This window comes from Crinia signifera, chromosome 2 (genome assembly GCF_055691185.1).
Source record: "Crinia signifera chromosome 2, ASM5569118v1, whole genome shotgun sequence".
Classification (NCBI taxonomy): domain Eukaryota; kingdom Metazoa; phylum Chordata; class Amphibia; order Anura; family Myobatrachidae; genus Crinia; species Crinia signifera.
Window position 1 is genome coordinate 151167872 of NC_139218.1, and position 16037 is coordinate 151183908.

General features: G+C 44.9%; 1 protein-coding gene across 1 annotated transcript; it reads right to left on the reverse strand.

The window, feature by feature from the left end:
* Positions 1-3827: 3827 nt before the first annotated feature.
* Positions 3828-11652, reverse strand: RPS10 (ribosomal protein S10). The gene is made up of 6 exons (XM_083173117.1): positions 11522-11652; positions 9255-9404; positions 8790-8961; positions 4930-5007; positions 4773-4828; positions 3828-3914 (listed from the first exon to the last, which is right to left on the reverse strand). The coding sequence occupies exons 2-6, from the start codon at positions 9402-9404 to the stop codon at positions 3870-3872; spliced, it is 501 nt and encodes a 166-aa protein (XP_083029243.1). The 5' UTR covers positions 11522-11652; the 3' UTR covers positions 3828-3869.
* Between the last annotated feature and the right edge of the window lie 4385 nt (positions 11653-16037).

A 16037-nucleotide genomic window follows, 5' to 3' on the forward strand; every position in this document is an offset into this window, starting at 1 on the left:
ATACCGACAGCAATTGACAGAAAGTCAAAATCCCGACATGGTCAAAATCCCGACATTTAAAATCCCGACATGGTCAAAATACCGACAAGGTCAAAATACCGACATTTAAAATCCCGACAAGTTCAAAATACCGACATATAGAATGTAGACAGGTGAAAAAGTCAACATGACTTTCGGGCGACAGCTCGCGAGGTCGATATGGGCTTTTCACAGTTTTTTTACCTGAATGTCGACACAGTCGACATGGACACAGTTGGAAGTCAACCGCAGCCCCTCGCATAGCTCGCTGCGCTCGCAATGCTTCGGGCACGGTGCCTCGCTACGCTCCGCACACTATTTTATTCTCCCACCACGCCCTAGTGGATGGTAGGGCATGAAATACCGCCTGTCGGCACATGTCGGGTCAAGAAACAGTGAAAAACCCATGTCGACCTCGCGACCTGTCGCCCGAAAGTCATGTTGACTTTTTCACCTGTCTACATTCTATATGTCGGTATTTTGAACTTGTCGGGATTTTAAATGTCGGTATTTTGACCTTGTCGGTATTTTGACCATGTCGGGATTTTAAATGTCGGGATTTTGACCATGTCGGGATTTTGACTGTCTGTCAATTGCTGTCGGTATTTTGACCGTCGGGATTTTGACCGTCGGGATTTTGACTGCATCCCGATCTAGACCAGTGGTTCCCAACCTCGGTCTTCAAGAACCCATAACAGTTCAAGTTTTGCAGGTCTCCACACAGAAAATGGCTGGGCAGGGGGAAAACCGCTCAGTGTGTGTATGCACTGGGCGTTTTTAAGCTCAAGTATTTGTAGGTGGGTTGTACCTGCGCACTGAATCTCGGGGCTAGCTGCCGCACTTACGGATGAATGGTCCGGAGGTTTTAATAATAGATACATTTTTGTTTAGTGCTGCGCTCTGCCCTTTTTATGGTTGTAGATTGTTTTAAGAAATAAAGTGATGAATAAATTGTGGGTATAAAATAATGCTGTATTTGCAAATTTTAATTATACTTCAAATGACTCATACTTTGTAAAAATTGTTAACAATGAAATAAAGAAAACAACATGAGAAAATCAAAGAAAAGTCTTCCTAATTCCACTCTCCGTGGTATGCAAAATATAGGATAACACTGTGTGCTCTCAGCACCAACAAAAACCAAAAAATGCAAACGAAGTGTTAAACACTTAATTGGAGCGTGCATGCATGTTAAACGTTGGTGTTAAGGTGAGCTAAGCCAATCCTGGCTTGGCTCTATATCCATAAAGTAATGTCAATGTGCTTTTGTCACAGAACGGCGTCCCGTTAAGTGACAGATGGGTTTTAAGTCCTGCAACAGATCAGATCTTCAGGTACCTCTTTGCATTGGTGGCCAGTGGCAGGTTGTTTTCGGGGGAAAGTACTTGCCTGCTGGTGTGGGTCGCCCAGACTCTGGAGACTCGCAGTAGGTCCGCTCACACTCGGGGCTGTGTTGTACACACCGCTCCCTGTGCTGCGGTGTGCCGTCTGCTACCGTCTTCTTGTCTATGAGGGTTTGCAGCGCACCGCTGCGGGTACCGGGTCGGTCCGCAGCTGTGCCTGCTTCACCTCTTTACGGGAGCCCGTAGTGCGAGAAGCCCGTAGAGAAGTCAAGCAGGCACAGCTGCGGACCGACCCGGTACCCGCAGCGGTGCGTACAACACAGCCCCGAGTGCGAGCGGACCTACTGCGAGTCTCCAGAGTCCGGGCGACCCGCACCAGCAGGCAAGTACTTTCCCCCGAAAACAACCTGCCACTGGCCACCAATGCAAAGAGGTACCTGAAGATCTGATCTGTTGCAGGACTTAAAACCCATCTGTCACTTAACGGGACGCCGTTCTGTGACAAAAGCACATTGACATTACTTTATGGACATAGAGCCAAGCCAGGATTGGCTTAGCTCACCTTTAACACCAACGTTTAACATGCATGCATGCTTCAATTAAGTGTTTAACACTTCGTTTGCATTTTTTCGTTTTGTTTTTTGTTTGTGCTGAGAGCACACAGCGTTATCCTATATTTTGCATACCACGGAGAATGGAATTAGGAAGACTTTTCTTTGATTTTCTCATTTTATTTTCTTTATTTCATTGTTAACAATTTTTACAAAGTATGAGTCATTTGAAGTATAATTAAAATTTGCAAATACAGCATTATTTTATATCCACAATCTATTCATCACTTTATTTCTTAAAACAATCTACAACCATAAAAAGGGCAGAGCGCAGCACTAAACAAAAACGTTTTTAAGCTCAGTTATTTTACCCATCATCGTGCACCATACCACCCAGTGTGTATGGACCTTAAGTTATCAAGATGTAGCCCAAGATCTTTTAATATAGTACTAAGAGGAGCTGTACCAGTTACTTATCCAATCTATGCCTCTCAATGTAACACAAAATAAACTAAGGCAGTGGGTGCAATGAAGTTAAACAAAACACATTCCCCCAAACTCTATCGGTTACCCACATTTGCAAATATAAGCCACAGGAGCATATTTATAGTTAGGACAACTCTTTGCAGTTGCCCCTTCATGGAGCTTTTTCTGACGGGTTATTCCTTATTGAGAGAAATATTGTATGTTAAAGACTAATTCCATATTATAATCTATACTCCTATCAAGAGTGGTACATATGGGCATCATATCATGTCGACACTGATTAAAAGCATTGGCCCTGATAGTCAAGTGCCATTACATAAGAGTCAATTTCTTCCCAGTCCAGTGGCGTGAGCAGGAGTAGCGAACTCCAGTCCAGTGGCGTGAGCAGGAGTAGCGAACTCCAGTCCTGGAGAGCTACCAACAGTTAATGTTTTCCATGTCTCCTCACAGAATCACAAGAGGAGGACTGGAGTTGGCTACCCCTGCACTAGCGTATCATTTGTTTTCATGTACAGGTTGTGCTCCTAATTGTCTACATATTTTAAGATGTCAGCTACCAGTACTGGTTTTGCATATCCTATCCCTTTGAAAACCGGTATTTTGTACTTACTGTAAATCCTTTTCTCAGAGTTCACGGGTGTCACTGAAGTTACAGCGGGGAATAGATAGTTGGCTACAGGGAGCATGGGCTCTTTAAAATTTAAAGTGTGGATAACTCCTCCCCTTCTACTTCCACTCCCAGGCAGTCATAAGAATTGTACCCAGAGAGAGCTGGAAGATCAAAACACTTCTGAGGAGGATAGATACACACACACACACACACGGGAAGTGAAGAAACCGTGAGAAACACTGATTAACATACAAACACATCAGAACGCAAGAAAGTTCCAACAGATAACCAAAACTAATGCCCGGAAAGAAGCAGATAGTGAGCGGATCGTACCACCTGCTCACTATCTACATGTGGACAATGGTAACAGCGCTGATGTGGGCGCCCAGTGACAGTATTTACGGCAAGTACAAAATACAGGCAGGCAGTGGCAGAACTACTTGCCTATCCTCATTACTGTAACTTACCACTTTTCCTAACTAATTGCCCTAAGGAGCAAGCCCAAGTGTGACCAGCTCCCACAGGGCACAAGCCCCGGACCACTAACCTGAGGCACCCCTGCAAGAGTGTCATATATGCCTGGGCTATACAAGCTCATGAATATCGGTTCTGGATAATTCTACTTTGTGTAGATGACCAAACAGGACAGACGGGATGCAGCTAGAACCAAAAGTGTTTTTAGATTATACACATAACAGAGTGTGCGTGTGTGGTGTTGGGAATTAAAAAAATAAATAAACACCCTGGCTTTTGAGGCATTATAGAACCCTTCTAGTGCCATATAGATAATTTAATAAAAATACCAAAAAGATACAGTGGTTCACCAAAAAGAGTTTATTCACAAAGGAAAGATAACCCGAATCACTGGGGAGGTTGCTGTCCACGACCGCGTCCAAAGCCTCCTCTCTGAAAACAAGATAAAGAGGATAAGCAGCATATATTGGAGCATTTCACTAACCAATGCTATGTGCTAGTCAGGATTCTATGCTTTGTTGTTTGTATACTCCAAAATAAACGCTTGAAAAATGTACCCAAAAGTCAGACAATGCTTCCTGATGTGTCTCAAAGCAGAACAGCTGGTAGCCACAGTGATCACAATTTAGATTGACATAGGTAATCCACAATGAACAAAAGTTACGGAACATTTGACGGTTGACGAATTTGCCAATAGATTTATAATGTAATGCATCATTTGACCAACATACATATTTTTCAATCGGTAAGGCTAATTTTATATTAGAAACAAATTATATTATTTATTAGCAGTTTCTTCTATAGCGCATACATATTACGCAGCGCTTTACAGAGAATATTTGAACATTCACATCAGTATCTGCCCCAGTGGAGCTTACAATCTATATAATTGCACACTGCACTAGGATTAAGCCCATTAAATGTATTTATTTATTTACAGTTATATAGCGCAGCATATTCCTTTGCGCTTTACATAGGGGTAAATATCACCATACTCTATATACCTATTACTTATTCTGTTGTAATGACAATTACACAGTATGGCACACTAATGCAACACACCATAATGGGCATTACACATGATGGCACACACCGAACGGTCTCAGCGCGGTGGGGGCCAGCATAAGGACACAGTGCCACACAAAAAGGGTAGGGTGCGGTACCCTGCAAAAGTAGCTTAGAGGGAACACTAAGGGCCACCAATCAGAAACCACTGTGTAGCTAGGTACAGTCTGGGCATATAACTTCAATGTAGCATCATCTCACTTTAAGGATATACGATTTACTTACGAACTGGAATTCTGTTGCTGCGCCAGCACCAGCCTCTGCCTTCTTGTCTGCACCAGCTGTAAAGAAAGGGAAAAAAAATTGTAATGTATTGCATCTATATTTCAGTAGAACAAATACAACTTCATCACCAACTCTCCTGCACCCACAAGGAACTTACGTGGAGCAGCACTTCGTCTGTAGGTATCTCTGTCTGTCTCTCCACGGGATAAACGGGCAGGACGCTCACCCTCCAAACCTACAAAGTAAACATTAAATATATATATATTTAAAAGATCACAAATGCATTTGTGTGATAAAACTACAACGGTTTCAACACAATTGCACACTGGTAATAGATTGTTATAGCAGTTTTAGTAGTAGCTCTCTAAGCTTATTATCATTATCAACACTTTAGCACTTTACAGAGAATATTTCAATATTCACAGAGGAGCCCCAGTGGAGCTTACAATCTATATTCCCTACCACATGTACGCGCACACAGACATTCTAGGGTTCATTTTGTTGCACGCTGAGAATATACAAACACCGCACAGTTAAAGCCACGGTGGGGAATGAACCCATGACCTCAGCGCTGTGATGCTAACCATTACACCATCCGTACTGCCCCAAGATGCCTCACGTAAGGTAATGTCCTAGCCATACGCAACTTACATCCTTATCTTTCTAACAGTTCAAATCTATGGCCAGTATTCAATGCCTCAGATTCGCCGTTTTTTTTCAGTGAATCTGGCAATTCGCTGGGTTAACGGCGAATTTTCTGTCACAAAAAACAATTCGCCATATTCAATGGAGGCAATTCGCCACAAATGAACAGCGAATGTCTGCCGATTCGCCGTAAATGATTCTCCACAATTCGCCTGTGATTTTCAATGGGGTTTTTAGTGGAATTCGCCGACAGTGTATTCAATGCTCAAATGGAGAACTGCTTTCTCCATTGATTTTCGCCATGATTCTCCGTTTAGCATTCGGCAGCTTTTTTAGGTGAACTGTAATGTGATCTTTTAAATTAAAGCGTTTTTAATTTTTTTTTTTGTGTTCAAAAATCAGAATATTTTTCCTATGAAAGGGCATGCTATTTTTATTCATATACGTGCAGCACATGAATATATTTTTAATATTTTTTTTTTTTTTTTTTTTAAACAATATTTTTTTTTTTTTTTTTTTTACACATTCGCCAGCAGGGGGCCGGGAGCCGGAGCCGCTCATTAATATTCATATATTCACTGCACTGATCGGGACCAGTGAGTGCAGCGGCTCCGATCCCAGCACCCTGCCAGCCCTTCTTCACCCCCACAAAGTGACTGGACACCCCCACAGGTGGGACACGTGTGTTGCTGCGCTGATTGTGGTGGTGGGGGGGGAGGGGATGCGGGGGACATGAGCTGACAGGCAAGAGGAGGGGACATGAGCTGACAGGCAGCGGAGGGGAAAGGGGTGAAGATACTGCTCATCAGTACACCCCGCCTGCTCTGTTCCCCGACCCCACAGACCTGCCTCAGCTGACGTAGAGACAGATCCAGCAGCAGTAGCAGACCTCCGTCTCAGGCAGCCCCAGCGCGGTGATAGCAGATGTCAGCGCTGGGACTGCTGGAGCCGGAGGTCTGCCACTGCTGCTTGAGCCGTCCCCATCCTCATGCTGTGTGGGGGCTCCTGGCAGTATCAGCGCGCTCCCCCGCCGGGACTCTGCTCAATCCCCTGCAGTGGCAGTGTAGCCGCAGCAGCAGGGGAGAGAGCCCTGCACTATTCGCCCCAGAGAGTGATTATCGCCGTCAGGGGCAAAGAGCCCCTGACGCGTTGAATAGGGAGGACGGGAGGCTGCTGGGCGAATCTCTCTGAAGGGAGAATTGTGGCGAAAGTGCAGCGAATCCTACACAGGATTCGCTGCCAGCCGCCAGCCCGGCCATTGAATACTGGCCTATATGGAAAAACAATTTGTCCTTGCTTAGTGGAGTGACCCACCAAACACACAAATGTGTCCCTTGTGAGAAGATGGTCACACTGCCCAGCAGGTGCAGCCACTGAGGGTATTAGAGAAGTCAATAGCATATGGTATAAAGGGGTGTGGGCTGACATGCACATGGTGGACACAAATACCATGTGCTTCAATGTGGACCCTCAGTTTGTGCACCCCATTGCTTACAATGCTTTGGGCTTTCCCAATCAGGGTCCACGGGGACAGCAAAGTGTTCAAGCCCAAGCAAAAAAAATAAAAATACTCATGCAGACATCTTCATGTGTCGATAAATACTGGGGCTACCATATGTAATGTCTGAATAAAATAAATGATCTGTAAAGACCACCATTTAAATTTGGACAGGTTTAATTTTTTTATATTTTAATAAAAGCAGTGTTATGGCACTTGATTAATGGCAAAAATTGGGAGCTTTCAAAAAATAAATAAATAAAAAAAGGGGAGCAAAATAGATATATTTTTGCACGTCTAATAGATTAAAACAATTGTTCTCAAACTGGGTTGCGACTCCATGTTGCTGACTGTCAAGCCGATGATTAATATCTCAGTCGCTGATCCAAGGGGGTTTATTTACTTAAATGCGAGTTCTATTGAAGAGGCGTTGTTGCTAAGGGCACCAATTAGAATAGACTGGTTTATTTAGCACTGGGGTAGCCAACCCTAGTCCTCGAGAGCTACCAACAGTGCATGTTTTGCAGGTCTCCTCACAGAATCACGTGTATCTTTTAAAATGTGTTAGTAATACCCCTTTCAGACAGAAAAAAAGACCCAGGAATTTCCCTGCTCTTGCCGTGTCGACCCGGGTTTTTCTTCTGTCTGAAAGGGTCAACACGGGTCTAAAGTTCCGGGACTTCGACCCAGGTATTTACCTGGGTTTTTCCCGTGTCAGACACGTGTTTGCGGCTGTGTGAAAGGGTCCGACCTGTGTTTTTCTCCCGACTACTGAAAAATCATGCTGATTGGCTGAGCGGGCGTGGCAGTGGCGTGCAGCGCAGCACTAAATGGCCATGGCACATTGGAAAGATGAGGAGATCCGTTTAATGCAATGCAGTGAGCAGACACCTCCCACTTTTCATGATCTCATCTCTGTGTGCCTTTAAAACTGTCCTTTTCTTATGACACAGAGTTTTGCAGGAAAAATCCGGCTTCTGTGTGAAAGGGGTCGACACGGGAAATACCCGGGTTTTTGCTCCTGTGTGAAAGGGGGTCAGCCCCTTGCTGCCTAGTTCTACCCGGGATTTTGTATCTCGGAAATACCTGGGTTTTTGGGATTTTTCTGTCTGAAAGGGGTATTAGTAATGAGTGCAGCAGCTAGGTTGTCTGGAAAATGTGAACTGTTGGTAGGTCTGAAACTATGGCGTTTGATCATTAATGGTCTAGGAAACATCACTGTGGCTCTTCTCAACCAATGCGGCCCTTTAGTTCGCTCATAATAGAACATTCTACAACATTATCAGATATTAGTTTCTCGCATTTGCTGCCACCGTCCATACAGGTTGCAGGAATACTTGATTTGCAATGTAAAAGTGTAAGCTTGTTTCAAGGGGCAGATTCAATTCAATGCGATGTGCACAGTGATCCCAGTGGCATATATCACCCATTTACAGCAATATCCACATTACAAGTAAGCTCCTTGCACATCAGGAGCACCATAACACCCAGTTACGCCTCAATTCTCTCCATTATTCAAGATAAGCCAACAAAAATATGTCATCAGGTGAATAATGCAGAGACAAGATATATATAGCCAGACAAAAAAAACCTAATATATCACAAGCCAATCAGCGGGTGGGTACACTTGATGCACAGACATACCGCATTTGCAGTGCGGCTGGTATACCAGTGCATCCGTCTGTGTTCAGGCAGTCATACAATCGCCCTTACACTTGTTGCATGGGATAATGTCACAGCTAGATACAGAAGCCTGCCCAGCTGGTGTCCCAACACAGAGCAGCCGATTGGTGTGTATACTGCTATGTCCACAGTCATTGCTACCTGGTGTGTACCCAGCTTTATAGTGCCACAGAACAGGGTGGAATGCTTACCTTTAGGTCGTGGTCTGCCTGTCTCAGGGCGACTCCTCCTAAGTGTTGCAGGAACGATCTCTGGAGGCAGATGCAAGAAATCTCGCAGATACTGGATGCCCTCATTTGTCAGATACCAGTAAAAGTGACGCCAAGCAAACTGCTCCTTCACATATCCACGAGACTTCAAAGACTGTGGAAAACATTTAACATCATTAATATGAAGACTACATGCATTTGTCATTGCAGCTTTGATACAGGTGCATCAAGCAAATATTAAAAAGGACATTACTTATATCCCCCCAAAAAAACTTCTTGCTATTTCTCCTCACAATTATAAGATTAGTAACTGACTTTGTAGAGGGCATTTACATGGTAATGTGGCTACACCATATTCCAACAGCTAGTAGTTTCCATTCATTGTAAAGTAGGGTCTCCTTTTACCAACCACTTGGCCATTTTATTACATGGGATTTGCTTATATACCTGCATAGCCTTCATGACATGAAGGTTGGGAACATTCTTGTCTGCCAGCTCTGGATGCTTTGGCATGTGCACGTCTTTCTTGGCCACCATAACTCCCTCCTTAAAAAGGAGCTCGTAGATAGCAATGCGATCTTTCTTGGGCATCAACATCTAAAGAGGAAAACAGATCATAACAAATAGAACCAATCTGTAGAAATATACAAATTGGATAAATAAAAGGGCAAGGTGGAATTACATCTATTGATCACAACAGGAAGATCTCCCAAACCATTAGCAGCAATAGTTTAAGCATATTGGTTCCCCAGCCCTACGTTATAAGCTTATGTGCAAACCAAATATACACTAGAGCAGGGGTTCCCAATCTTTTTTGATTCACGGCACCCTAGAGAATCAGAATTTTTTTCACGGCACCCCTAGGTCCCAAAAAAATTAAGTAGATTGGGTTTATATGCGATACTTAGCGGCAGTTATGTGGTAAAGGGCAGGATTTGCTTCTGTTTGTACTCATTATATGATTGGCAGCCACCAGCACTGGTTTTGCTCATAAATAATTAACCATTAATAATTTGAGTTGGTCCTTGACCACCAACCCGTGGCACCCCTGCATGTATCCCGAGGCACCCCAGGGAGCCGCGGCACACAGTTTGGGAACCACTGCACTAGAGAATATAGTCAAAGATCATACTTAAGAAAAAAAAAAAAGAAAAAAAAAAAAAGGGGGGACCTTGAGCAATACCTTACTATATCTATGTGCAATGCATTAATGCCCCTGCAGGTCAATTTGGCTATATGGCCAAAGACCTACATGTTGAACGGGTCCCAGTGACATAATTAAACAATATAATTTACGGATATCATTCCATATGTACACACTACAGGCTGCTATTAACTATATTGGCCACCATCACAGTGCTTAATGGGCTTTACTGGGAGGATCCAGCCTAAAACATACCTCTTGGGAAAAGTGTCAACATACATCATCTTTGCGGCCACCTCTTACACCAGCTATGTTAGCCGCTACGTGGATTGCGATTGTCCCCTCACAGGCCTGGTGGTCTGCTTCACTCATCTCAACTTTACTTAAAGGGAATGGTACTTATATGTTAGTTGGGCGCCCACTAAGCTATTTACTTAGTTTTCCGCGTCCGCTCGCCACGCTTCGGGCTAGCCACACTATATAAAGTCAACTCCATGGCGACATGGATAGTGGGGGTATGAGTGTACTAACTATAGTGGGCACCCAACTAACATAAGTACCAAGGGAATAGATGGTTGCATGGACCTCGAAAACAACCCTCGCGGCTCACCATACACTAAGCAAGTTCCTTAGTGTAAGCGGTGGCCGCAAAGATGAGGAAATACCAAAACAATCTGTCTTATCACTGGACAGATAAAGGGCCAGGTCAAGCATCAAAAGTGATCAAATTGAGAATAAACCTCTCAAACAACCTGTAACATTGCAGGCAGGAGCGGATTGGCTGGCTGTTTTTTCACTCTCCATTTTATAATTTTTTTTTAAGCTTGATACATCTGGCCCATATTATGTACAGCCCTGCATAACAAGCACACACAAGCAGGGCCCTCAGAACCCCCTTTCTCACTTCTGCACACTGCCCTGCCTTTGGGTCATCTCCGTTCAGATAGCACATATAAAAATAGGCTTTGACGATGGGATTATCCATTGCCACTACGGATGGATGCATGTATTACACAGCTCTGCACAGAGACAATCGTATTCGTTACTGCACCTTCTGACTTTATGTTGACCACTACACAGCAGCATCTCTTCAAGCAGCCAATAACCTACCAGTAGGTTTATGGAATTAGGAAGAATTGTACCCAAACATTGCCCAGGACCTTGCGCTGAGCAGTCACCCACGCCATACACACAGGAGGCATGACACCACTGCAGGAAGTAGCCGGCCAGTCGATGCCGGGACACAGCGGAGAGCGCACACCGACATCACACGAACCCAAACGCGGATCATCAAGAACACACAATACCCTGTTCAGGCACACTCTCAGCAGTCGCCCACAATCCTGCGGCCCGGAAGCTCATAGCTATCCACAGGCACTGCCGCCATGGCTACACCGGGGAGAGCAAACAGGCCGTGGCAAACACCGTGTCGGCGCCAGTTAAAATCACATTATATCCTGTATATGCTCTCCCTCCTCAACTAGGGTAACAGTATCCCAGGCTCTGAGAGCCGGGTGAGGGCGGATGGCCGGGATACAGAGCGGATTGTGCGGCAGTAGCTGAATCTCACCTTCGCAGCTTTCTCGGCGGCCTGAGCAGGAAAGGAAAGAGCATGCGCAGAGCTGGCTACTTCCTTGCATTCTCAGGACCCCAGATGAGGCGTCCCTATCAATGCCTGCAACTGCCGATGTTTGTTTCCTGTTACTTTTTTTTTACAATAATAGTGTATTGTGTGGTGTTTATTTTATGTATGTTGCATTGTTACAGTTTGATATGTAGCAAACATAAATTTTTTATTTTCTTACTTGGGGGGGGGGGGGGGGAATCATCGATGGCAACATAATGTCTAGTGAATGACCATCAATGTTTTTGACTATCAATGGTCATCTATGTTATGGTCGATGGTCATCTTTATTTGACTGGGCCTATAGGCCAATCAGAACATGGAGGCATGACTTCATTGGTGTCATAGTCTTTGAGCCTTCAGGACAATAAGAAAACATTTTGGTTATGTTGTGCTATTGATGGTCATGTTTCATCGATGGTCGATGATAATCCCTAACTTTTACAGGGAATGGGAAAAAACTGGAATGGGGTGGACTGGCTCCATGCAGTAATCTCTTGAACATGTAGAACACCTTCTGTCCATCCCTATCAGGTGGAGACTCTTGTGACAGCTGTCACCATGGAGGGAAAGATTACGGTCTCCCTGTGTGGTACAGGGATTTAGTAAAAACATACCTACCATCCTGGAATGGTAGGCTCCCATATATTGGGTCCCCCTCCAGCCCCCTGGGATGGTGGGCAAGCCAGGCCCAGATTTCTCACAAGGCAAACTAGTAATCCACCTAGGGCCCTGTGGACAGTAGAAAGAGTGGGTATACCAATTTCAAACAGCGCCCAAAAAGCCCAGGGTGAGTGGGTCTAATACAAAGTGCAGTGGGGGGAATCAGAAGATAATACTTCCATATAAATAGTGTTCCACCTGCATCCAGTAAAATGGCGCAGAACCCTTAAGTTTTACTCCACAAAGAAATGCTACCTGTCCGAAATGTTCCCAAAGTAACACTGCTTATTTAAGAGATGGGACACTGTGGGGAGGGTGGGAGGCAGCAGGAGCTATGCCTCCCACTGACAATTGTAAACTGTCAGCAGCAGGGGGAGGGGCTAAGCCGCGGGGAGCAAAGAGGCTGAAAAGCCCATTGAAAATTAATGGGGAAGCAGCACATACACTTCTGGCTCAGTGACAGAGATGTGCCTTCAGCCCACATCAAAGCACACCCCTGTCACTGAGTCAAATGTGATAGGACAGTGGATCAGGCTGTCACACACTGACAGCCTGTATCCGCTGCCTGTCACTGCTGCTCAGTGTCAGTCTGCAGGGACCTGCACATTAACACTAATTTTAATTTTATTTTAAATTTGATTTTACCAGCCTGCTCATCATTACAAGTGATGAGCAGGCAGCGGTGGTGGCGGTAGCAGACAACAGAAGTGAGTACCACTACTACCGTTGCCCATTACTGGTTGCAGTGGTAGCAGGCATGGCAAAAAATAAAATAAATACATTTAAAAATGTCCGTGGCCAGTCAATAACGGTTTGCAGAGACATCACTCTTGAGCTGGCTATACTAGCCAGTGCAAGACAGGGGGCAGACAGGCTGATGCAGAGAAGAGTTCCTGAAGATGCCAAAGTCCTGGGAGGCAGCAGCCATGCAAAAGAGCTTAGAAGGCCACCACCATCAGGAGAAGAACACAGTGGAAGATGTAGAAGCCCTGGGAGGCAGCAGCCATGCAAAAGAGCTTAAAATGCTGCCGTCCCCAGGTGAAGACACCGCAGAAGCCCATGGGGAAGAAAGAGGCAGTTTAATAAAAAAAATATATTTTTTTTAAAAATCACCCCAGTTTTATTAGCCAGGAACCCAGTACTTGCTGTGTGAAAATACAAATGAAAGCCCTGTGCTAGGCAGCCCGGTAGAGGTTAGCCAACATTGTCTGTGATGATGTCTCAACATCATCATCATCATTGTTATATGTCATACTACTGTGCATATACCCTAAGCCACCTTACTCCACCACACCACCAGCTCTTTGTGGTCCACACCACAGCCTTCACTGCTGATGCCACCTTATAGTGACCTTCTAATCTCTAGTACTCTTTCAAATCAGAGAGTCCTTCTTTTTACAGTACTAATTAGGGTTAATATGGGGGTTTTGGTCCAGACATTATGGATAGGCTATTAGAACTGGTGTAGTGGTTTAGTTTAAGATATAAGGGATAGAATATTAGGGTATGTAGAGTTTCACAGTTTGTGTTAGGGCAGTGGTTCCCAACCCTGGTCCTCAAGTACCCCCAACAGTGCATGTTTTCCAGGTCACCCAGCAGGTGCACAGATTATTCAGGCACATTTTAAAAGATCCACAGGTGGAGCTAATTATTTCACTGATTCTGTGTAGAGACCTGCAAAACGTGCACTGTTGGGGGTACTTGAGGACCAGGGTTGGGAACCACTGTGTTAGGGAACTAGGGTTAGGTGTTATGGTTAGGGTGACATTTGGGGTTAGGTTTTGTTTGTGTGCAGGGTAAATACTGGCTGTATTATTTTTACACTGCAATTTAGATTTCAGTTTCAACATACCCCACCCAAATGTAACACTCTCTTCACATGTTACATCTGCCTAACCTGAAGTGCACATGGTTTTGCCCATGTTGAGAACAAATTTGTACTGCAATCAGATCTGAATAATGCCCATGGTCTCCAGAACTGAACACAGTACTCTAGATGAGGTCGTACAAATGACCTATACAGTGGCATTATTACTTCTTTCTTTCCACTGCTGATACCTCTCCCTATGCAACCAAGCATCTGACTTGCCTTCTTCATTGCTTTGTTACATTACCTACATGCCTTTAAGTCCCCTGAAATAGTGACACCTAGACACCTCTCCTCCTCAGTAGTTTCCATTATAGCATACCTCCCAACATTGGTAGCTCAGCAGGCGTGACGCTGCTGCGCCGACATTTTCGGGGGGCGTGGCCTAATTTGGGCATGGTCTATACTCGCGGCTCTCCCACGAGGCCACGCCCCCATTTTGCCGCTATGGGGGCATGACCCAGAGGCTCTGTGAGCCTCTAGCCATGCCCCCAGCCCCCTGGCTGCGGGAATAGACGCTGTGCGCATGCGCACAGCGTTTATTCCCCGCTGCTTAGCAGCTGACAGGGGGGACTCCCAACAGCCCCCCCACACCGCGGGACACTGCCGCCCGCGGGTGGGACAGCGGGACAGGCCCTGACAATCGGGACTGTCCCGATAAAATCGGGACTGTCCCGATAAAATCGGGACTGTTGGGAGGTATGTTATAGTGCCATTTGTACTATAGCCCTTATTCAGATCTGATCGCAGTACAAATTTGTTCTCAAAATGGGCAAAACCATGTGCACTGCAGGTGGGGCAGATGTAACATGTGCAGAGATTTGAGTTAGATTTGGGTGGGGTGTGTTGAAACTGAAATCTAAATTGCAGTGTAAAAATAATGCAGCCTGTATTTACCCTGCACAGAAACAAAATAAACATACACAAATTAAACTCTCTCTATACATGTTACATCTGCCCCACCTGCAGTGGGCATGGTTTTGCCCATTTTAAGAACAAATTTGTACTGTGATCAGATCTGAATAAGTGCCAATATCTAGTCTTTGGAAATGTGAGACCCAAGTGCATGATTTTGCATTTTTTGGCATTAAACTAGTCACCATGCTCTTGACCATTCCTCTAATCTACAGTACCTAGATCATCAATAATTTGTTTTACCCCTCCTGGTGTGTCTACCCTGTTGACTACCTTTGTGTCATCTGCAAAAGGGCATTTTTTTCCATTTGCAATATAATCAATAAAGATATGAAAAAGCACTGGTCCAAGTACAGATCTCTTGGGTACTCCACTGGTAACCTTTCCCTAATAACACCCATAGAAAGTCCAGAACCCAGTTCTCCTAGTTGCTACTCACTTCCTGGGGTACAGGAGTAGGGATCTGTTGTTCTGGTGACTGTTCCCAGAGTCCAGGAAAACTCTGTATCGGAAGGGAGGTTACTTCTCTGTTTGTTCCAGCAACACAGGACCATGTTTCCTCCCAGGCAGTTGGGGCCCTCATACAAACTATGAGGACCAACACACCTTGCCTATTTCACTCCATTTAATTAGTATGATTAAGACAGTCCCATTGGTTGTGTACCACTTCTCCACACACATAACAGAAAGTGGGTTCAGTTTTTATTGGTACTTTAGCAGGTACCTTGGTGCTACTGGTTTGGGTCCTTTGTCTGAAGGTTTCACAATTTTACTTAGGGTCAAATATCTTTCATGGGCCGCCCTAAGCCATAACTCTGTTCACTGTTGCAGGCCTCCTTCAAAGCTCCATAGTAATTATTTCCGTGACCTACAAAGCTGTGTTTATTTTGGGCTGCAACTATGATGGTACTAACTCGGCCAACTGTGTTTGTACAGACACTGCGGCCGGCCCTGGGAAAATAAAGGGGGTGTGACCTCTGGTGGGTGCATGGTCTCCAGGTTAGCACAAAACACATA